The following is a 24,063-nucleotide window of genomic DNA, read 5'->3' as shown; positions in this document are numbered from 1 at the left end:
CTGAAAGTTGGGAGACAGAATGAAGCATAGGGTAAGTTTATTTTTCTTATGGCTTTAGCTCGAGGGAAGCCCATGGTCAATGCTGTGTCATTTTATGCAGGCAGCAATAGAAAACCTTGGTGTTTCTGGCCTGAAGAACCAGACCTCCACCACAAGCAGTAGAAAGTGAGGGGGCAGGCTGGGTGCAGTGACTCACGCCTGTAATCCCAGCACTTTGGGAGGCCTAGGAGGGTGGATCCTGAGGTCAGGAGTTCGAGACCAGCCTGACCAATATGGTGAAACCCCATCTCTACTAAAAATACAAATGTTAGCCGGGCATGGTGGCATGCGCCTGTAGTCCCAGAATGAGTCGAGATCGTACCACTGCACTCCAGCCTGGGTGACAGAGCAAAACTCTGTCTCAAAAAAATAAAAAGAAAAAAAAAGAAAAGAAAAGAAAGTGAGGGGGCAATCCCATAAAGGAGAGTCAGAGAGAGAGAACTCCCAAATTCTGTGTAAAAGAATTGCCCAAATCTCCATCTGATGGCTGATTAAGCATGTGTGGGGCAGACTGCAAACAGCTCAGCTAAGGATAAAAGAGCTAAACTGAAATTTGAGTTGCCAAACAGGAGACAGAATTTGCAGGCTGAGTACAACCAACTAAAGTTATCTGCTAAAACAAGAATTATTTATTTGTTCTTAGGTGAGTTTTGGTGGTTTGTAGCTTTCAAGGAACTGGTTCATTTCCTCCATGTTACTGTATGTCTGATCATAGTTTTGAGCCATCTTCTGTGGGCTAGATTCCCATGTCAGTTGTTTACAAAACCTTTTTGCAGTGCTCTTTTACTGTCCTAAAAGAGCACTATCCAGTGGCCAGTATGGAAACTGAGCAGTTGTCTACTCTATAGGTTAGCTCTCAAAGGCTTTGGTGTGCTATTTAGGGTCAGATACACCTATGTACAGCTTAGGGTAGGCCCAGGTATTCTTATACAACTTCATGGGATTTCTTTCTTGAGCTACCTCTGCTTCTCAATTCTCCCTGACATTCTGGCTTCCAGGGATCCCCCTTCCAGGTCCTCTAGCTAGAACAACAGAGCCTTGGTGGTCTCCCTTCTTTGCCCAACTGCTTCCCACATCTGGGTCTGCCTCTGAGGCCAAGAGGCAGGAAAACAGAGGGAGGGCAAAAAGCAACAGAATTTCTCCTATGGTCTTTGGACCACAATTCCTCTAGTGGGAGAGAATTCCCTTCCCTTAGAGTTTAGATGCCTCCCAGCAGCTGCTACCATCATCACATAACCATCACAAGATTGCAGATTCAGGACTGGAGTTTGCCTGGGAGCTGGGACGAGACAGAAAGAAAGCAGCAAAAAAATTAAATAATTAATTAATTAATTAATTAAATTTAGTTAAATAAAAATTCCCAGGAGATTTCTCCCACGCTATGTCTTGTTGGTGTCCACCTTCCCTCTCCTCAGACAAGAAAAAGAAGGTATCTCTTGGAGCTCTTTCTGTTGACACCCACTACATAGTTCTGGGATTCATGCTGTTTAACACTAGGCTGGAAGAAATGAGAAAAACAACAACAACAACCACAACCATGAAACTCACTCCTGGATCATTCCTGCTTTGACTCTGCTTTTTTTGCCCTGCTGACTGCTCCTTTTTACTTTTAGGACTCCTCAGAAAGATGCTCCATGCATTCTTTCCAGATTTTTAGTTATATTCAGAGAGAGAGAGACAGAGTAGAGTTTACTTATTCCATCTTACCTGCAACCAGAACCAGCCTCTATTAAATGTTAAGGAACTATACTCTAATTATTTAATTTTTAATTTAAAAAAAAATTTTGAGACAGAGTCTGGCTCTGCTGCCCAGGCTGGAGTGCAGTGGTGCAATCTCGGCTCACTGCAACCTCTGCCTCCCGGGTTCAAGTGATTCTCCTGCCTCCGCTTCCCAAGTAGCTGGGATTACAGATGCCTGCACCACACCTGGCTAATTTTTGTATTTTTAGTAGAGACGGGGTTTCACCATATTGGCCAGGCTGGTCCTGAACTCCTGACCTCAAATGAACTGCCCTCCTCGGCCTTCCAAAGTGCTGGGATTACATGCGTGAGCCACGGCGTCCAGCCACTCTTTATAATTATTATTATAAAGATGCTAAACATGCTTAAGGATTTTTTTAAAACTTGAAAGTAAAGAATAGAGAAATGGGAGTTATACAGAAAGAACCAATGGAACTTGTAGAGATTAAAATTATAATAACAAATTAAAATATTACTAGATGAGATTAATAGCAGATTAAATGCAGAAGAAAAGATGAGTGAACTTGAGGACATAACAGTAGAAACTATCATAATAGTCGTAGAAGCTACATCTTCACCTGAACCCCCATGTAACAAATATTTTCAATGGCAAATACATGTAGATTCATTATAGCAGATTTCCCATTTGGATGGGAAATTGGAGTAAAATATAAACATTTGTCATATCAAATATTCATATAATGGGTATAGAAATACAGGTATGCTGGGATCTTATCTGGTTTACTGGTTATAAACCAGTGTTTGTTTCTCACCAGGTAGCTCCAGGTGAGTCCCCAAAATAAATGTGGCTCAGAGTTCAGTCTCTTACAAGAAACTGTATTGATCCATATCCTGGAGCAGCAGGCAGCTCAATTCCATCCTAAACTCTGGGTAGGGAATGGACTAGCATTTTTCAGATCGTAGCCTTAATAAGGAGTCCAGTTCCTGTTCCCCAAATGTTGATCTTTTTCACCTATACACATACATTCTCATGGATGTTAACACTCTAGCGTCTAACGTGTGTATCTGGTCCAGAATCCCCCAACTGACACGGAGATGAGGAGGATTGTGTGGGCCCTCTCTTCATTTTTGGTACCTGGTGATTTTCTCTTCTTGTATTTGAACTTAGCTACATATGTCTTTAATGTTTAAATATTTTATCCAACATTTCTCAAGTTTTGGAGTGGAAAGAGGGAATTTGTATATCTGCTCAGTTTGTCTTCTGGCCAGAAATTCTATATATAAGAAAATAATCGATAAGAGTACTACCCAAAAATAAATAACAGCAGCAGCAGAAATAGTCAAAGAAGCCTGTCTCCAGGTTGCAGTGAATTCTCAGAAGAAAAGTAATCTGAATTTTGTTTTAAGAATATTAATAAGAACTGAAAAAATGCATCTGAGCATGGAAAATCTGAACTTTACCTTCAAAAGAATCATGACCCTTTCACAATTGTATAATACTTATCTCAAAAAATAGCTTTATGATAAACAAATAGTTTTCATTTTAATAGAACAATCTTTTTACTAATTATAATTCTCCAAAATAGATTTTGTCATTCCCATATTACATCTACACAAAACATAGTTTGTAATCCTAATATTATTTATATGATAAAATTACCTTTGTGCTTCTTTAGAAGCTTGTAGCCTTCACAGTATCTGCCTGATGAAGTCATCATCTTGGCTGTGTCAAGATAGGAATATGCTGCAGCAAAATCAAACTCCTTTTTACCATCCCACCAACCTTTCCGCTTAGCATAGTTTCTCATGTCTGGGTGTTCCCGGTCAATCTTGGTTGTTATGGAAAGCTGATTAGAAATATTACGAACTCCCTCTATTTTCAAAGAAGAGGAGAAAGAAGAAAAGTCATATTTAACATAAAGCACGTATCTGTACATTATGATGCCTAATCACTACGTAAATGCAAATATAGACTTCTAAATTTTGTGCCATGGGCATCTATTACATATTCAAAAAGATAAATGAATTATCTTAAAAATTAAACTTATTTTGAGGTAATTATAGATTCACATGCAGTTATAAAAAAATAATACTGAGAGAAACTGTGTACCCTTCACCCAGTTTCCCCCAATGGTAACATCCTGCCAAACTGTAGTATAGTATCACAACCAGAATATTGGTATTGCTATAGTCAAGATCAAGAATACTTCCATCACTACAAGGATCCCTCATGTTGCCCTTTTATAGCCACACCTGTTGGGAGCAAGCCCCCAAAATCTGGCCATAAACAGGCTCCAAAACTGGCCATAAACAAAATCTCTGCAGCACTGTGACATGTCCATAATGTCTACATCGTGCCACTGCTTACTGCAGCCTCGACCTCCTGGGTTCAAGCTATCCTCCCCACCTCAGCCTCTTGAGTAGCTGGAACTACAGGTACATGCCACCACACTCAGTTAATTTTTGTATTTTTTGTGGAATTGAGGTCTCACTATGTTGCCCAAGCTGGTCTCACACTCCTGGGCTGAAGTGATCCTCCTGCCTCAGCCTCCCAAAGTGCTGGGATTATAGGCATGAGCCACTATGCCCAGCCAATAATTTTCCATCTAATAAATAATTCCCTATCATTTAACAATTTAGTTCTTGGGCTTAGTTAGTAATAGAAAGAGAAACCAGTTGGCTAAGTTAATCTACAGCTAGACAATGAGACCCAATGAAGGTGTTCATTTTAGATGGCCAGGGCCAGGCGCGGTGGCTCAAGCCTGTAATCCCAGCACTTTGGGAGGCCGAGACAGGTGGATCACGAGGTCAGGAGATCGAGACCATCCTGGCTAACACGGTGAAACCCTGTCTTTACTAAAAATACAAAAAAAACTAGTTGGGCGAGGTGGCGGGCGCCTGTAGTCCCAGCTACTTGGGAGGCTGAGGCAGGAGACTGGCGTGAACCTGGGAGGTGGAGCTTGCAGTGAGCTGAGATCCGGCCACTGTACTCCAGCCTGGGCGGCAGAGCGAGACTCTGTCTCAAAAAAAAATAAATAAATAAAAAAAATAGATGACCAGGTGGGGCTTTTTCAACAAAATGTATTTATTAATTTCTCTCTTGCACGTAGTACATTTAATAAAAGTGCTCAATGGTATTATCAAGCCAATTATCACAAAAAGAAAACTTCTAACTACAATGTTATATATTAATAAACATATATGCAAAACATAAAACAAAATGTCCATCAAAACAACTGGTAATGACCTGTTTCGAAAAATAACACTCAAATCCTCCAAAGTTCAAGGCTACCTTCATGAAGCCTTTCTGAACTCCTCTAGCTCACAATAATAAGCTTTCTGTTCTCTAAATGTTCAGAGCATCTATGTGTCTGTATCATTCATGCACCATTTAACATTTTCACATGTGTATCTTATCTCTCTAGTAAACTAGGAGTCCAGGAGTTAAATATCCAAGATGGACATGATTAGGCTTAAACATAAGGCTATGCTCTAGTGAAGAGATTCAAGATGAAAAGCTTTAAATTCTAGGTCTTTCATTTACCACCTTAAATCACTTTACATCTCTGGCTTTCCTCACTTGAAAAATTAGAGGAATATATGATCACAAAGGAAATGAGAATGAAAAATCAAAGCATTCTAAAACAATTAAATAATGTTGTTTTATTCAAAGATATCAAACTTCTGTGTTTTACTATTGTATCAACATAGCTTTTCCAACCACCAACTTACAAACACCTGTCTTTAACCCCACTCTCATTTCCTCACCTCCACACTAAAATAAGATTTTGGAGTGCAGCCCAAAGTTTAAAGGAGAAGAAATTGTAAGGGATTATTAAAGTGAAAAAGTACGATGAAACGGCCAAGAGCTGCAGCAAAGAAAGTATATACAGGTTATACGAAATTCATATTCCCAGAGGTAATGCTACCTTTTTATATTTTTCAAGAAAGTTATTTATGGCACTTTTTCCATTGTTCTTTCAAAGTTCTAAGTTTCCCTTACAGTTCAACCTTTCATTATACTAGATTATTAATCTTGGAAGCATTTAAATGCAGTACCTATAGGTAAGGGTATATTTTATTAATTGCAAAAACAAGTTAAATCACAAAAAGTTGTCCATACCTTGTACTTTTTCTGCTGCCCAGTACTTCCCTGCAGTCTCCAGAATCCAGGCTTCATTCCTATCAGCTATTAGGAAACTGTTGTGATAGCTAAATAGCATCCTACCCTCTGTGCAATTTCCACCCTGGCCATATTTTTCTAATAAGTCAACAATGACATTGAGGGCTTTTTCAGCTGTATCAGCTCTTTCAAGGCCAAGTCTAAAACAAAAATATAAAGTTCTCAGATTAAAATAAATTTCCATTATTTTTCTTAAATAATTTCATGCTCATGAGATTTTTTAGATTCCCCAAGTAAAATTTCTTTCAAGTTAACAGATGAAATGACATCTAACTTTAAAATTTTTCCTTCTGAAGTCAGTTTGGAATCATGGAAACAAAGTTTCTAGAGTCAAACAAACCTATCAAATTCGAAGTTGGTAATTCACTGTCAAGTTACTTTATCTCTGAACTTCAGATATCTCATTTGTAAAATGAGCACGATAGCCCATGAGGTTATTGTGAGAATTAGTTAAGGTGTGATTAAAATATGTTAGGCACTTCCAATGAATCATAATTTCCTACTTCTTCCCTTCTCCCAAATAATAATATCTGAAAGCTGGCATGGTGCCTGTGCCTGTAATCCCAGCTACTCAGGAGCTGAGGCAGGAGAATGACTAGAGGCCAGGAGTTCAAGACAAGTGTAAGCAACATAGCAAGACCCTAGTCTCTGAAAAAAAAATTTTTTTTAAATTAAAAATTAGCCAGGTGTGGTGGCACGTGCCTTTGATCCAAGCTACCTGGGTGACTGAGGTGGGATGATTGCTTGAGCTCAGGAATTCAAGGCCATAGTGAGCCATGATCACACCATTATACTCCAGCCTGCATGACACAGTGAGATCTCATCTCAAAAAACCAAAAATTGATTAATTTAAAAAAACAAACAAAACTGAGTGTCATGAAATTGCATGCGGTACTTTAAAACATTTTGACACAAACTGCAAAGTATCAAAGCCCCCTCAAAAATAGGAAAATAAAACAAGTAAGAGTTTCACAAAAATTACAAATTATTAAAGGTCTATAGCATAAAACGTAACAAAAAATAACCTGACAAGGTCCATTCCTAATAGTGCTTCTTCATCACAAACTTCTTCTCTTCCCCATACAGCTTCATTCCCAATGCAAACTCCATGCTCATTGGCTCCCATTTCTGCCCCCCACAACCATGCTGGGCGACTCAGGACAACAGCGTACGTTTCAGGAACTTGATCAATTTCTAGATACGTACACTGTAAAAAAAAATCAGTCAGAAGACAAGACTTTTATGAAGGAGGTAAAGGAAATACAAGTAAATTGAAATTTTCAATAATAAAGGCATTACCCTTAAAACATATCCAGAATAACCCTAAAGTATTTATTCATTCAAATATTTGCTGAGCATTTCCTATTATAAAACATTCTGCCAAGAGATATGGTAGTTACAAAGATGAATCAGATAAAGATCTCACTTTTGAGAAACTAAAAGTTGTACATTATTTAAGATAAAATAAAGTATAAAGTATTAGGGTCATGAGGTGACGACAAGGTGCTACTGAAGCTCAGGAGAAAGATGGTCTCTAGCTGTAATATCTTGAAACATTTTTGTAGATGTGTGAGTTGAAGCCTAAGGAAGTAGTTCTCAACCTCAATATCCAGTGTTTCTTAATTAGTGATATAAGTACCCATCTGGTAGCCTTCAAATACAAGAGTTTTGTCATAGGAATCTCACGTCACATTTTGAAGTCATCTATTAGGTATGTCCACAGCAATGAAAAGAATGAGAACCACTGGTTTACAGGACAGGCTAGATTTATATCTGAAGAAATAAAGTGGAAATGGTATCACAGATGAATAAGTGGTCTTAGCAAAAGAAAAAAACATGACATAGGATACAGAAAAAAGTCTAATATTTAATATGTTTTAATATTAGAATATCAATAAAATAAAATCTAAAAATTATGAATTAGCAACAATAGCATAATTTGAAGCTCTCATTTTAAGTTCCACATTAAATGGGTTTTTAAATAAGTTTTTAAAGGATTCTTTAATTAATGTGTATACTACCAAGTGACTGCATAAAATGTATATTGATAGTGTTAACATAGGGCCTAAAAAACCTTTTTTGATGTGTCATAAAACTGTCATTCCCAGAGTCTGGGATGACTTTCCTATTCTACATCAAGAAGAACTTATACCAATTCAGAATCAGAATCCTTTTTGTCCATCAAATTCCAGCTAACTCCAAGCCACATTAAATGTTCCTTCTCTTCTGCTGCCACAGCATGCTACTCTTACTTAAATTTAGGATTTAAACCATCCAGTTTTATAATGGGGTACAATGCATATACATCTTATTCCTATACTACACTCTAAGCTCCTGGAATAGTCAGAGTCTTGACAGCTGACTTTAAATCTCTTGCCCTATCTAACATGCTTGCATATGGAAAGCATTCAAATATCCATTCAAAGAATGGATAATTTTATTATTATTTCAACTTCCTCCAAATCACTGAAATAAAAGATTACAGTTTATTTCTGACTCATTTATTTTTCAAATGTAAATTCCTCAATTTTAACTTTTATAGTTTCTTCCAAATTCCTATTTATAGAAATAACTTTATGATATTTTTTAAAGGCATATTGCTAACAAAACATTTATTTCACCTACCTTAAGATGTTCTCCCAGGTTATCATGAACTGCAGCAGGAAAATAAACTACCTCTTGTACTTCATCACAGAGTCTATCTGAATTTTTTCCAAAAATAATCCTGTTATCGACTGTTGCTGGAGGTAATGCCACGAAAGTGTCACAGGAAAAAGGTTCCATTTTTTAAACTAAAAATTATACAGATGTTTTAAAATAAAAAAAAAAACCTGTAAGTATATAAAAACAAAGAGTTTTACTCAATGACCAAAGGATATTATTGCCATATTTAATTAAGGATGTTCATCAAAGCTTTGATTTTTTTATTTTTATTTTTTGGAGACAGGGTCTAGCTTTTTCACCCAGGCTGGAGTGCAGTTATACAATCAGGGCTCACTGCAGCCTGGAACTCCTGGGCTCAGGAGATCCTCCCCCTTCTGCCTCCCAAAACCCTGGGATTACAGGCATGAGTGACCGTGCTTGGTTGTTCATTAAAGTTTTACATTTTGTATACTATAGCCTAAAAATCAGTAAGACTATGACTTGGGACTCAATCTTGTACTACAACTCAATAAGAAAATGGCAATGAAAACTACCTTCTTATAGTTTATAGTTCACATTTATGCTCTAAGACCTTTCTCTCCTAAAGTCTTCCCTGAATTTCCTTTCACTATTTCCACATTTGGGAATCCCTGTACCTAGCTCTACTGTTGTAAAGGCTAGATTCTACTACATTTGTGTATATATAAGTCCCTTTACTGGACAGTGAGATCCTTGAGGGCTGGGAGTATGTCTTACTAATCTTTGTATTCTCATTGCTGCAACTTGTCTTATGGAAAAAAATCTTACGTGTCCAGTGTTTCCTCAAGGGAAGGAAGAAGGGGTCTTATTTGAGCTGGGAAATAATACACACAGATTATAATTCTGATGAGACTGAAATTTTGAAACAGACTCATTGATTCAGACAAAAATATGTCAATATAATTTCAAATTGTTGGCATTTCTAGAAGAAAGTTCACATATTTAATTTATAAATCGCAATTATATACTTTAATATCTAGGTTACCTCTTCAGTTGTAATTTGGAAAATCTTAGATCTTCACTTACAATAGAACACCTAAAGATCCTTATTTCACTGCCAGAATGGACACATTGTTTTACAGAGTTTCCTTCTTTCCTTTAATAATGACAAAACCTTAGAATGGCTTTACACAGGCAGATGCTAGCAATTTAAAAACAAAATTTAAATATAATAAATGTTTCCTTAAAAAGAAAACAAAATGACTAAAGAAAAACTTCAGCCTGAAACTCCTAAGGGTTTACCTGTTCTCCTAGTGAGAAGTCTGATGTCTTGATGGCTTCTGTTATTTTCTGTGTTTCAACCCTTATGTCCTGGATCTCCTTCTATTTGTGTTTTATAGTTAGTTCCATCACTATATAATTTTGGCAGACTATTTAATCTCTCTCTTCCCTATGCCTTCTGCCTCACCAGTAAAATAAAAGACACTGTTTGATGGGCTGTTAGAACTTAATAAGGCAACATGTAAAGTGTTTTGCACAGTGCATAGAACATACTAGATATTCACGTGAAAGCTGTTATTGTTATTATTTGGTAGGAGAGAAAATTCCTCATAAAGTCTTATTTTTTTTTTTTTTTCCTGACAGTTTAACTCTTGTTGCCCAGGCTGGAGTGCAATGGTGCAATCTCGGCTCACTGCAACCTCCGACTCCCGGGTTCAAGTGATTCTCCTGCCTCAGCCTCCCGAGTAGCTGAGATTACAGGCGCCTGCCACCACACCCGGCTAATTTTTTGCATTTTAAGTAGAGACGGGTTTTCACCACGTTGGCCAGGCTGGTCTCGAACTCCTGACCTCAGATGATCCACCTACCTGGGCCTCCCAAAGTGTGGGATTACAGGCGTGAGCTACCGCGCCCGGCCTAAGTTTATTCTTAACATTACCCTGATAGAGAACTTGGTTGGTGGGTCACCTGCTGCAGTAGCAGCCACGTCCACTCAAAAACCTAGAGTCCCAAGGGCCATCAAGCTGCAATAGGTAATCTGAGCTGCCTAACTGGGGTCGTAGGGAAAGCTAAGGAAACTTGCCGCCTGGTTAGAATGGCACCTAGCCCATTGAGGAGGTGAAGCCTTGAGAGATTTAACTCCTAACGTGTATTCGTCATTCAGTAAGTCTTTATTGAACGTCTTTCGGCGCCAGCACCGTACAGCTGGGGCAAAGGCCTCCGTTCTTGCAAAGCTGTCTCATTCTATTTCACGCGCTCTTAGTTCAGCCGGCGCTTTCAGAAACATATCGTTGGATTCTCGCAAACGTACTACAGTTAGGGCAGGAGTTATTATCTCCATAACACAGATGAGAAAAACAGTACAGAAGAGTTTTTGCAGCTCGAGTCAGAGTTCACAGAAAGTAATTGGCTCTAGCTTCAAGCACCTTTGGTCGAAGGGCCGCCGCGGTCCACCCCGCACCCCGGCCCTGGGCGCTCAAATCGCAGCCAGTGCAGCTGGGCTCTGGAGCCCCTCGGTCAAGCAGTACCGCGCCACAGTTGGGTCTTCCCGGTTTCTGTCTTAACAATGCACCCCCCCTCCCCCATGCACGCCCCTCACCTGGCCTCCAAACTACCCGAAGTGACAGGTGGACGGAGGGAGGATTGGCCAGTGGAGGCATCAGTTGCCGGAAGCTGTTACCTTTGACCTCGGAAGTTCCCCCTGCCGCTGGAAATGCAGTTCCGGTTAGGAGGCTGAGTTTGTTTACGTTACTTACAGATCTAGGTGCTGCTTTCCCTAGCTCCAGTTCCAAGATGGGGAAATCCTTCGCCAACTTCATGTGTAAGAAAGACTTTCATCCTGCCTCCAAATCCAACATCAAAAAGGTGAGTAAAGAGACCCGGGGAGGGATGAGGCCCGCGGGGACTGCCTTCCCAGAGGTGCTGGAAGTGAAAGTGGTGCTGTCTCTGAGGTCCGCAGGACAGCCCCCGCTTCTCTAGGCCTAAGGCCCGGGTAGTCTCGCCTTTCTCTGCTGAGCAGCTCCCTGACGCAGCGGTTCCTCAGCGTTTATTCTGCAACAGCTAGGAGACTGGCGGCCTAGAGAATCTTTGTCGGCCGGAATGTAAATCCATAATATGTGAAGCCTAATGTCAAAATTCCTCAGTACTTCCCTCAGTTGATTCTGGTTCTTTGTCTTTTCGGATCCCAGGGATCACGGCTTCTGCACTCTACTTTTCTGTACAAAGAAGTCTCCCCGTTTATTTAAGATAGATCTTTAAAAAATTTACCCAATAATTTAGTGTCTTTTTAATGACCTCGTTGAAGTTTAGTGTTTTACATAATTACAGGTCTATCAGGTGTAATACCTTGGTGAATATCATGGTAATGAAAAGCAGAAGAGTGAATTAGAAAGAATCGGCTTTGGAGTCAAATCTGGATTCTAGTTATTCGAGCAGTCACTTTTAGCCTTAAGACCTTGCACAAAATATTTGTAATATCTGACCCTCAGTCTCCTAATCTGTAAATTAAGGATGATTGGCTTCATTGTGAGGATTAAGTGAAATAGTGGAGATAAAGGATTTGTAACAACGTAGGCATCTATCACTGTTCACTACAGAGAGGAGGTGCTCAATAAAATGTTGATTGTCCCTATATAGAAAGTTGTGAAAATAACTAAGCTTTTAATTGTTTTTAGAACGAGTTGAGGTGATGAGATATTGCTATATACTCTCACTTCTAGACCAGTGATTCTCAACTTTTTTTCACTGTTACGTTCCTAAGGAGCCTTATTAAACATTTTTTCTTAATAACTCCCCCATGAAATTTTAATAACACAGATACACCTTGAAAGCTCTTTGGTAATCATCCAGCTCCATCTCCTTATTTTATAAATGAGGAAACGAATTTGCCAAGAGTTACACAGCTAGTTAAATGTACCAGAGCTAGAATCTGGAACACCCGATTAACCTAGTGGTTTTTTCCACCGCACCAGTTTGTGTTTGGTGGTTGCAACTGTCGGAGGGAGAGGTTTCTTGTATTTGGTTGGCTCAATAACTGTTGACACCAAACACAGTCGTTTCTTTTCTCTGCATACTCAGGGGGTCAGCTGTTGCTATTTTTCCAAGAATGAAGAGATTAGATGGGATTCAGTTGCTTACTTCGTTGCTGTTTATATTTAGAGACACATATACCTGAGAAATCATAATTTTTTACTGGAACTTTTGACATTTAGCTTTATAAAAGTCATTGAATCAGCTTTCTTACAAGAAAAAAGAAATCCACGGAGAATAACTTTTGCAAATCCCCTATGAGAAATTCAGTAAAGCAGTTACAGGCTTAGAACCTACATTCTTCTCATCCATGTAAAGTGTTATGTAAAATGTACCAAATACTGTTGGCCTTTGTGATCTGTTTTATACCTTTCCCAGGATAGAGGAGAAGAATGAAATGTTTTTGATTAGCAGACCTTTCTAGATAGTTAACACTTTATGGGGAGAGGGGGTAACCTCTAACATTCTTAATTAACTAAGGATAGAGGAACTATATTAAATGAAGATAAATAGAAAAATGTATTCGGGTAGGAGGAAACTTTTGGAGATGATGGATATGTTTATAGTCTGGATTGTGGTGATGGTTTCTCTGGGATATATTTGCCACCAAACTCAGGTTGTATACATTAAATATGTACAACTTTTTATATGTCATACTCCAGTAAAGTTTGTTTGTTTGTTTGTTTGTTTGTTTTTAAGAAATAGAAGTGGAAGAAACAAAGGAGTTTGATCAAAGAGTGGAAAAGAGTTCCACCATGAAAATTTTAAGGGCCAGGTATGGTGGCTCATACCTATAATCCCAACACTTTGAGAGGCCAGGAATTCAAGACGAGCATGGGCAACAAAGTGATACCCCATCTATATTTAAAAAGAAAGAAAGAAAATTCTAATTGTAAAATTAAGCATGTTGGGTTTATTAAAGTCCAGTAGGTTCTTTTTTTCCTTGTTCGTTTTCAGTTTCCCAAGCTTACAAAGAGTCCGGTAGGTTTTAAGGTCTCATTTGTTCAGAAATAAGAGTGAATGCTATACATCTTCTGGTCACTCTGTTATATATTTTTATGCGCTGCCTCAGTCATTTATGTCACAGGATACACTGTTTTAGCTCAGCTGTTCTTTTTTTTTCTTGATATTGTTAATGAAGGAAGCAGTTAATTTACACTGTGGTCCAAGCTCCTTATTTGTCTTCTTGTGAACTGGCAAACACTTTACAAACTGGCTTTTTTTTGTGTAAACTCCTTTTTTTTGTGAAACTCTCTCTTCTCTTAGCTGTAATAACTACTCTCTTCTAGTTTTCCCGCTCTATTAGTAGACTTCTTTTTCCATCAACTTCACTGGATCTTTATTTTTAGCCTGCTCCTAAAATATAAGTGTTCCCCAGAGTTTCATCCTTGGCCCACTTCTTGCTTACTTAGTATGCTTGCCCCAAGCAGTCACATCCAACTAGCCCGTTTTAACTAGCCTGTTTACTCATGACTCAAATCTGCAGTCCCAGTTTTCTCTGCTTAACTTTGACGTGGCTCAAGACAGCTATCTACTAGACGTTTGCGGTCTTGATGTCCTATAGGCACCTCAAACTCAACATATCTGAAATAAAATTTTTTTTACCCCAAATCTGCCCTTTTTATACTTGCTATCTCATATGGGTGGAAATATAGATAGTAAAACAATCCTTCATCCTATTACCCAAACCAGAAGCTCAGGATTCATCTCTTTTCCCATCACTCCTTTATCTAGTCAATCACTGAATGCTATTGGTCTTACCTTCCAAATATCTCTTGAGTCCATCTTTCCTCTCTGTCACTACTGCCTGTGTCTTAATTTAGACCCTCATCATCTTTCACCTATATTGTTGCATTTCCTAAGTGGTTCCATTGCCTCCAGTCTTGAATCCTCTCAAATCCATTCACTACACAGCCATCGGAATAGTCGTTTTTTATTTTAACAGGTCTGCTGAGGTAAATTTACATATCATAAACACACATGTAAAATGTACAATTCAGTGGTTTTTAAAATATATGCATGGAGTTAAGTAATCGTTACCACAAACAATTTTAGAACTTTGTCATCACCCCAAAAAGAAACCCCCGCCGGGCACGGTGGCTCATACCTGTAATCTCTGCACTTTGGGTGGGGCTGAGGCGGTTGGATCACCCGAGGTCAGGAATTCGAGACAGCCTGGCCATCATGATGAAACCCTGTCTCTTCTGAACATACAAAAATTAGCTGGGTGTGGTGGCAGGCGCTTGTAATCCCAGCTACTCGGGAGGCTGAGGTAGGAGAATCGCATGAACCCGGGAGGCAGAGGTTGCAGTAAGCCAAGATTGCGCCACTGCACTCCAGCCTGGGTGACAGAGTGAGACACTTTCTCAAAAAATAAAAAGAAACCCCCATACCTGTTAGTCACTCCCATTTCTCCTTAACTCTCCTCCCTCTCTGCAGCCCTAGGCAAGCACTAATTTACTTTCTGTTAGTGGATTTGCCTATTCTGGAAATTCATTTAAAATGGAATCATGCAATCTGTGGTCTTCTGTGACTGGCTACTCTCACCATAATGTTTTTGAAGTTTATGCATGGTATGGCATGTATCAGCACTTTATTCCTTTTTATTGCTAAATAATATTCCATTGTATGGATGTAAGTTATTTTGATATAATTGTCTTTTTTTGTTGTTGTTGTTGAGACGGAGTCTCGCTCTGTCACCCAGGCTGGAGTGCAGTGGCCAGATCTCAGCTCACTGCAAGCTCCGCCTCCCGGGTTTACGCCATTCTCCTGCCTCAGCCTCCCAAGTAGCTGGGACTACAGGCGCCGGCCACCTCGCCCGGCTAGTTTTTTGTATTTTTAGTAGAGACGGGGTTTCACCATGTTAGCCAGGATGGTCTCGATCTCCTGACCTCGTGATCCGCCCGTCTCGGCCTCCCAAAGTGCTGGGATTACAGGCTTGAGCCACCGCGCCCGGCCATAATTGTCTTTTTTTAAAGCACAAATCTGATCTCTTTCAGCCCCTTATTAAAATATTACAGGATTGAGTCCAAGTAGTCTCACTCCATCTTTTTTCTCCTTCTCTCCCCTATTATTCTCCCACCTTAGATTGATTGATTGATTATCTGATTGGTTGATTGATTTTGAGATGGAGGCTCACTGTGTTGTCCAGGCTGGAGTGCAGTGATGCAGTCTCAGCTCACTGAAGCCTCCACCTCCTGGGCTCAGGTGATTCTCCTGCTTCAGCTTCCCGAGTAGCTGGGATTGCAAATACATACCACCATGCTTGGCTACTTTTTGTATTTTTAGCAGAGATGGGGTTTCACCATGTTGGCCAGGCTGGTCTTGAACTCCTGACTTAAGGTGATCTGCCCACCTCGGACCAACCTCAGATTTTATACATTAGTCATATTGAACTACTTACGTTCTATTTTGCATCTTTGGGCCTTTGCCTGAGTCGTTCCCTCTGCCAGTAATATCTTGCCCTGTTTTTTTCCTTGGCAATGCCTTGATCCTTTTCAAAACCCTGCCAAATGTGTGTGAAATTACCTGTGTATTGAGTTCTTGCGGCAAAGTTTTTAATAGCAAAATATTGGAAATTTCTTAAGTGCCCATTTATACAGTAGGAGGCTGCTTAAATAAATTACAAATTATGCTATAGTCCCACAATAGAAAAATATGCAACTTTACCACCCAAAAGAAGAAAGCATTTGTTTACTGATCTGTGTTAGTCTTGTATTATTATTAGTCTGTTCTCATGCTGCTATGAAGAAATACCTGAGACTGGGTAATTTATAAGGAAAGAAGTTTAATTGACTCACAGTTCTGCAGGGCTGGAGATGCCTCAGGAAACTTAAAATCATGGCAGAAGGGGAAGCAAACACATCTTTCTTCACATGGTGGCAGCAAGGAAAAATGTTGAGCAAAAGAGGAAAAGCTCCTTTTCTGATGGTTTTATCCATCAGATTTCGTGATAACTCACTCACTATCACGAAAACACCATGGAGGTAACTGCCCCTATGTTTCAGTTACCTCCCATTGGGTCCCTGCCACGATACATGGGGATTATGGGAACTACAATTCAAGATAAGATTTGGGTGGGGACACAGCCAAACAATATCATTCCACACCAGCCCCTTCCAGATCTCATATCCTCACATTTCAAAACACAATCATGCCCTTCCAACAGTCCACCAAAGTCTTAACTCATTCCAGCATTAACTCGAAAGTCTAAGTCCGAAGTCTCATGTAAGACAAGGCAAGTCTCTTCCACCTATGAGCCTGTAAAATCAAAAGCAAGTTAGTGACTTCCTGGATACAACAGGAATACAGGCATTGGGTAAATACACCCATTCCCAGTGGGACAATTTGGACAAAACAAAGGTGCTACAAGCCCCATGCCAGTCCAAAATCCAATAGGGCAGTCATTAAACCTTAAAGTTCCAAAAGTATCTCCTTTGATTTCATGTCTCATATCCAGGGTGCACTGATGCAAGAGCTAGGCGCCCACAGCCTTGGGCAGCTCTGCCCCTGTGGCTTTGCAGGGTATAGCCCCCCTCCTGGATGCTTTCATGGGCTAGTGTTGAGTGTCTGTGGCTTTTCCAGGTACACGGTGCAAGTTGGTGGATCCACTATACTGGGGTCTGGAGGACAGTGGCCCTCTTCTCACAGCTCCACTAGATAGTACCTCAGTAGGGACTCTGTGTGAGGGCTTCGACCCCACATTTCCCTTCCCCACTGCCCTAGTAGAGGTTCTCCGTGAGGGTTCCACCCCTGTAGCAAACATCTGCCTGAACATCCAGGTGTTTCCATACATCTTCTGAAATCTAGGCAGAGGTTCCCAAACCTCAATTCTTGCCTTCTGCGTACCTGCAGGTCTAACATCACATGGAAGCTGCCAAGGTTTGGGGCTTGCATTCTCTGAAGCAATGGCCATAGCTGGAGTGGCTAGAATGCAGGGCATGAAGCCCAAAGGCTGTACACAGCAGGTGGGAAGCTGGACCCAGCCCAGGAAACCACTTTTTTCCTTCTCCTAGGCCTCCAGGCCTGTGATGGGAGGGGCTGCTGTGAAGGTCTCTGACATACCCTGAAGACATTTTCCTTTGTCTTCCTGATTAACGTTCAACTTCTCATTATTTATGCAAATTTCTGCAGCCGGCTTGAATTTCTCCCCAGAAAATAGGGTTTTGTTTTCTGTTGCATTGTCAGACTGCAGAATTTCCAGAATTTTATGCTGTGCTTTCTCTTGAATGCTTTACTGCTTAGAAGTTTCTTCTACTGGATACCATAAATCATCTCTCTCATGTTCAAAGTTCCACAGATCTCTGGGGCAGGGGTGAAATGCCATCAGTTTCTTTGCATAGCAAGAGTGACTTTTACTCCACTTCCGAAAAGGTTTGCCATCTCCATCTGAGACCACCTCATCCTGGACTTATCAGCATTTTGGTTAAAGCCATTCAACAAGTCTCTGATTTGTTTTTTCTAAGACCACCAGAGCAGGCACAAAAGAACCAGCGAGCAGGCAAGGGTAGGAGCAAAACTGCAAATTTATTTTTGGTCACCTAGCTTCAGGGGAAGAAGGTGGGTAGGCAAGGGTAGGAGCAAAACTGCAAATTTATTTTTGGTCACCTAGCTTCAGGGGAAGAAGGTGGGTAGGGAGAGGTCTGTCGGCCTCTGGCAAAGGAGGCCAACAGAGTCCCCCGGTGGGGCTCTCAGGCGGGGTTCCTGATACAGTCCCGACTGGGGGCTGGGAAGTCCGCGTGGGACGCTGGCGGGGAGCGGCTTTTCTAGGAATGGGAGGGCAATAGGCGGGGCACGGGCGTGTCGGGGGGCGTTCCGCGGGTGCGACCAAGTAAATCTTGGTCTCTCCGGCTTGACGTCACCTGGCGCATGCCCAGTTGATCTGCACCTTCCCGGGCCTGGCTGCATTTTCGTGCGCGCGGGAAAAGTTGGTGGTGAAGAACCCGGAAGTGCGCCATCCTGCCTCCGTTTGTCCAAACAGTCTCTAGGAGGTTCCATACTTTCCCACATCATCCTGTTTTCTGAGCCCTCCAATTGTCTAGGAAATTCCAAAGTTTCCCACATTTTCCTGTTCCAACCTCTGCCTGTTACCAATTCTAAAGTCACTTCCACATTTTCAGGTATCCTTTTAGCAGCACTCCACTCTACCTATACCAATTTACTATGTTAGTCTATTCTTACTGCTGCTATGAAGAAATAACCAAGACTGAGTAATTTATAAAGGAAAGAGGTTTAATTGACTCATGGTTCTGCAGGGCTGGGGAGGCCTCAGGAAACTTAAAATCATGGCAGAAAGGGAAGCAAACTTGTCCGTCTTCACATGGTAGCAGCGAAGAGAAGTGCTAAGCAAGAGGAAAAACCCCTTATAAAGCCATCAGATCTCATGAGAACTCACTCACTATCGTGAGAACAGCATGGAGTGTAACCGCCCCCATTATTCAATTACATCCCACCGGGTCCCTCCCATGACACATGGGGATTATGGGAACTACGATTCAAGATGAGATTTGGGTGGTGACACAGCCAAACTATCAGATCTCCATGGTATATAACTTTATTTCATACATATTTTGTGTGCATGTGTGTGTTTGCGTAAAGTATGTTACCATTTATATAAGAAGAATGTTGTATATGTTCTTTTGCATATACATGTATTAGAACATCTCGGAAGGATATGTAAGAAATGCATAACATTACCTATGAATATAGTTAACGTAATTTAAACTATAAATACAGCTTTTAAAAACCGAAACTTGCCCAGTCCACCGTGACTTTCGCCTGTAATCCCAGCACTTGGGGAGGCTGAGGCAGGCAGATTGCCTGACGTCAGGAGTTCAAGACCAGCCTGGCTAACATAGCGAAACCCCTTCTCTACTAAAAATGCAAAAAAATTAATTTGATGTGGTGGTGGGCTCCTGTAATCCCAGCTACCTCTGAGGCAGAGGCAGGAAAATCACTTGAACCTGGGAGGCAGAGGTTGCAGTTAGCCGAGATCGTGCCATTGCACTCCAGCCTGGGTGATAGCCAGAGTCCGTCTCAAAAATAAAAAGAACTCATATCAAGGCACTTCCAATTTTTCAGGTGTTAATTTGTAATGATGTGATTACGGCCCAATTGGATTATGTTATAAACTTTCAGCCAAACTTATCCAGCTCTTGGCCTCTGGGTGGCATGTGGCCCAGGACGGCTTTGAATGCCGCCCAGCACAAATTTGTAAACTGTCTTAAAACATTATGAGATTTTTTGTCCTCTTTTTTTTTTTTTTTTTAGCTCATTGGCTATCGTTAGTGTATTTTGTGTGGCCCAAGATAATTCTTCTTCCACTGTGTATTGGTATGTTTTCTGTGGCCTAGGGAAGCCAAAAGATTGGGCACTCCTACTTTAAGCAATTGCATTTTATATTTTATTATACAAGAAAAGCAAACTTTGTTTAACAATTTAAATCCAACAATTTAATTTGCATTTTTACTTCACTAATCTAGGTATGGATGGCAGAACAGAAAATATCATATGATAAGAAGAAACAAGAAGAATTGATGCAGCAATATCTTAAAGAACAAGAATCATATGATAATAGGTAAGAAATTCTGTTATGCCAGTATATCTAGAATTATCAATTTCATGGGAATAATTTCCTACCGAATGATATATTAAGTCAGCTTTTTGGGATCGAATACCCAACTATAGGATTCTTTTCTTTTTCTGAGGGCTATCTCTTTTACTCTCATACCTGTAGATGGCCACTTTTTCCGGCTTTACCCATAATTCATGTAAAATATAGATTCATGTGACTCATATACAGTCTTTGAGCAAGTCTCAAATTAGGCAAAGCTTAGAAGAACAATCATGTCTACACTTGAACGGCTGAGACCTCTTACAAACTCATTTCTTTAACACACTCAAATGAAAAGATACCCAGGACACTTTCAAGAGGAAAAGTAAAATGACTTTATTTGACATGCCTGTCATCGTTCTGTTAAAAGCTGTATCGTGGCTAGGGTTCTTAATTGGTGTCTTCCAACATGGTACCTGGCTTTAGCTATTGTGTTGTATATGCAGATTTAACACTGAAACTGGTTTCTCTTGGTTAATCAAGCAACTGAATAGTGGTGTTTTGGTAAATTGTCCATGAAGTTCAGTTTTCAATCAAAATACGGAATTTAGCAAAGTAATACTAAACTATTACTACTTTTTAAAATATAATATATTGAGAGGAAAGTTAAAGAAATAAAAGTTAAATAGAAATAGCTTTCTCACTAATTTTATTTAATCTTATTAACTTTTATTGAGTACCTACTCCATGCATGGCAATAAGTGGTACTATAGGGACCTATGAAACTGTGTGAAGTGTAGTTTCTCTCTACCTTTAAGAAACCCTAGTAAGAGATACATACATATAGTTCAAGGCCAAATATAATAACTGATATATTAAAAGCATACACTGCTTTAAAAAATATAGCATGTTAGTATAGGAAAGAATAATTCCATTTAGGATAACGGAAGACTTTATGGACGAGGTGACATTTAAGCTGAACTCTGAAGAATGATAAGAATTTAGATAGGTGGTTCTCAACTGAGCGTCATTTTTTGCACACACCCCTCACCCCCCAACCCTGCCCAGGGAACATGTGGCAATGTTTGGAGACATTGTTTTGATAATGTTTTGATTGTCACAACTGTGGACTGGGCTGTTATCAACATCTAGTGGGTGAAGACTATGGATGCCGCAAAACAGCTTACAAAGCACAGGACAGCTCCACACAAGAAAGAACTATCTAGTCCAAAATGTCAATAGCGTCACTGTTTAAAAACCCTGATTTGGTTGGGCGCGGTGGCTCATGCCTAGCACTTTGGGAGGCCAAGGCGGGCAGATGACCTGAGTTCAGGAGTTCGAGAGCCTGACCAACATGGAGAAACCCCATTTCTACTAAGAAATAGAAAATTAGCCAAGCGTGGTAGCGCATGCTTGTAATCCCAGCTACTCAGGAGGCTGAGGCAGGAGAATCGCTTGAACCTGGGAGGCAGAAGTTGTGATGAGCCAAGATCACACCATTGCACTCCAGCCTGGGCAACAAGAGCGAAACTCCGTCTCAAATAAACAAACAAACAAACAAAAAACCTAATTTTTATATTATTAATAGTAGAAACATACTGGAAATTGGAGAGGGTGTTCAGGAAACAATTGTTGAGTTAGAGGGATAGAAACAGACTGGAGGTGGAAAACTAGGTTTGAAACAGATCACAGTATTCATGTTTATTCTTTATCTTTAAAAAAAGTTACTATTTTCCCTTTTAATTAATATTTGAAGCCCTGCAAATACCCTGTTTCTCCTTGGACTTTTGCCTAATTTTGGTATTCATCAGTAGATCTTGCCTGCATCAATTATTTATTTCTGGGATGTTCTAATGGTTATTTTCTATTTCTATCATTCCTTCTACATTTATTAATTTGAATTCCTCTGTAAGGAAGAATTTCCCTTATCTAGTTATTTATTTTCTATCAATATGGACTCAATGGCTGTTTATTTAATTATTTGGATTATAATATAATACTATTGTTACTTATTTTCTTGCTCCAGTTGTTTCAGTTTGGGCCATTGAGAGCTTCATTAGGTTGGCTTATATATCCTAACATGCACCAACCCTGTTTTTTTGTTTTTTTTTAAATGCTGCTTCTGGTCCCATGATATGGTCAGAGTTGTCTTTTATTTTCCCTGATGCAACACTGGAATCAACCAGTTTTCCAAGGTACCCAGGTTCCTTTCATTGGTGAATGATATTTAGAAACCAGGATCTGAGCACTAAGTGTGTTCATTGCCACTAAGATGTTATTACTTCTAGGTTTGGTCATTTGAGTGCAAATTTGTGAGTAATTGGTCATTTGCCAGTAGGTCCCTACTTATTGCCATGCATGGAGTAGGTACTCAATATTTCTTCCTCTTTCAAAAGTGCTGTTTTTGATAGCCAATTTCATTCTTCAGTAATCTGTTGTTTCTCTTTTAAGTTTTTGCTGTCCTAGAGATTTCTTAATGTTTATTATATCAATCACTTTAGTCACTTTATACTTTTTTCCTAAGATGAAAAAAAAATTTTTTGAGAGGAAGGTCTTGCTCTGTTGCCCAGGCTGGAGTGCAGTGGTGCAGTTGTATCACTGTAGCCTCAAACTTCTGGGTTCAAGTGATCCTCCTGCTTCAACCTCCTGAGTAGCTGGAACTACAGGCACACACCAACACACCTGGCTGATTTTTTATTTTTTGTAGAGACAGGGTCTCTCACTCACTGTGCTGCTCAGTCTGATCTTGAACTCCTGGACTCAAGCAATCCTCGCGCCTTGGCCTCCCAAAGTGCTGGGATTACAGGCATCAGCCACCACGCCCACCTGAAAATCACGTTTATTATTCTGTCTAGGTAAATACAAAGATTTATGGGATGTCAAAAAAACTATGTAAGTTTTTAGTTGAGGTTAAAACAAAAATACCAATATTATACCCATACCTTTTACTTTATATACTTGTTGAATTTTGCATAAAGTGGGAAACAATCTTTTAGTTTGGGTTTTATTATTATTTTTGTTTCAATATAAATGAATTGGGCTGGGCACGATGGCTCATGCCTATAATCCCAACATTTTGGCAGGATTGCTTGAGTCCAGGAGTTTGAGACCAGCCTGGGCAACATAGTGAGACTGTCTCTAAAAAACAAAAAGAAACAAGGAAAGAGAGAGAGAGAAATAAATTAAAAAATGCACATATAAATGAAATGGTTTGTGGGTGTTTTGTAAAATACGTATTTTATAAAATTTACCATTTTAAGTGTGCAATTCAGTGTACCCTTAAATTCAGTGTGGTGAACCATCATCATTTCCAAAACTTTTTCACTATCTCCAACAGAAACTTTGTAACCATTAAACCATTAAAGAATAATTCCCTATTCCCCTTGGCCCGCAGCCCCTGGCAACCACCATTCTACTTTCTTTGTCTATGAATTTGCCTGTTCTAAATACCTCATATAAATGGAATCATATATTTGTTCCTTTGTGTCTGGCTTGTTTCACTTAGCATAATGTGTCCAAGGTTCATATATATTGTGATATGTATCAGCACTGTATTCCTTTTTATGGCTGAATAATTCTCCTTTGTATGTACATCCCACATTTTGTTTATCCATCTGTTTGAGTCTTGGGTTACTTCCACCTTTTGGCTCTTGTGAATAATGCTGCTATAAATGTTGGCATAGAAATACCTGGTCAAGTCCTTGTTTTTAGTTCCTTTGGGTATATGCCTAGGAGTGTAATTGCTGGATCACATGGTAGGTTTATATTTAGCGTTTTGAGGAACCACGAAACTGGTTGTCACAGTGAGTGCACCATTTTACATTTCCTACTAGTAATGGACTTGGGTTTCAGTTTCTCCATATCCTCTCTAACATTTGTTATCTTCCTTTTTTTTTTTTCCAAAAGATAGCCATCCAGTAGGTGCAAGGTGATATCT

The 24,063-nt window shown here is 39.8% G+C and overlaps 2 protein-coding genes across 3 annotated transcripts in view; one reads left to right on the top strand and one right to left on the bottom strand.

Annotated features, from left to right (window-relative positions):
- Nucleotides 1-11,231, bottom strand: part of SCRN3 (secernin 3) — a 34,067-nt gene extending 22,836 nt beyond the window's left edge. The window contains exons 1-5 of one of the 2 annotated variants that reach the window (XM_011943977.1): nucleotides 11,145-11,231; nucleotides 8,549-8,715; nucleotides 6,949-7,130; nucleotides 5,864-6,063; nucleotides 3,401-3,613 (exon numbers count right to left, since the gene is read on the bottom strand). In XM_011943977.1, the coding sequence (XP_011799367.1) occupies nucleotides 3,401-3,613; nucleotides 5,864-6,063; nucleotides 6,949-7,130; nucleotides 8,549-8,707 (754 nt within the window). In that variant the 5' untranslated portion in view covers nucleotides 8,708-8,715; nucleotides 11,145-11,231. The remainder of the gene's footprint in view (nucleotides 1-3,400; nucleotides 3,614-5,863; nucleotides 6,064-6,948; nucleotides 7,131-8,548; nucleotides 8,716-11,144) is intronic. The other variant, XM_011943978.1, reaches the window with a different exon arrangement.
- Nucleotides 11,232-11,253: 22 nt separating this feature from the next.
- CIR1 (corepressor interacting with RBPJ, 1) overlaps nucleotides 11,254-24,063 on the top strand; it is a 49,249-nt gene continuing 36,439 nt past the window's right edge. The window contains 2 exon segments of the mRNA XM_011943976.1: nucleotides 11,254-11,410; nucleotides 20,056-20,150. Coding sequence (XP_011799366.1) covers nucleotides 11,339-11,410; nucleotides 20,056-20,150 — 167 coding nt within the window. The 5' untranslated portion in view covers nucleotides 11,254-11,338.

Source organism: Colobus angolensis, unplaced genomic scaffold, assembly GCF_000951035.1.
Source record: "Colobus angolensis palliatus isolate OR3802 unplaced genomic scaffold, Cang.pa_1.0 Scaffold224, whole genome shotgun sequence".
In the NCBI taxonomy this organism is placed as follows: Eukaryota; Metazoa; Chordata; class Mammalia; order Primates; family Cercopithecidae; genus Colobus; species Colobus angolensis.
This window is presented reverse-complemented; position numbering and strand designations above follow the sequence as displayed.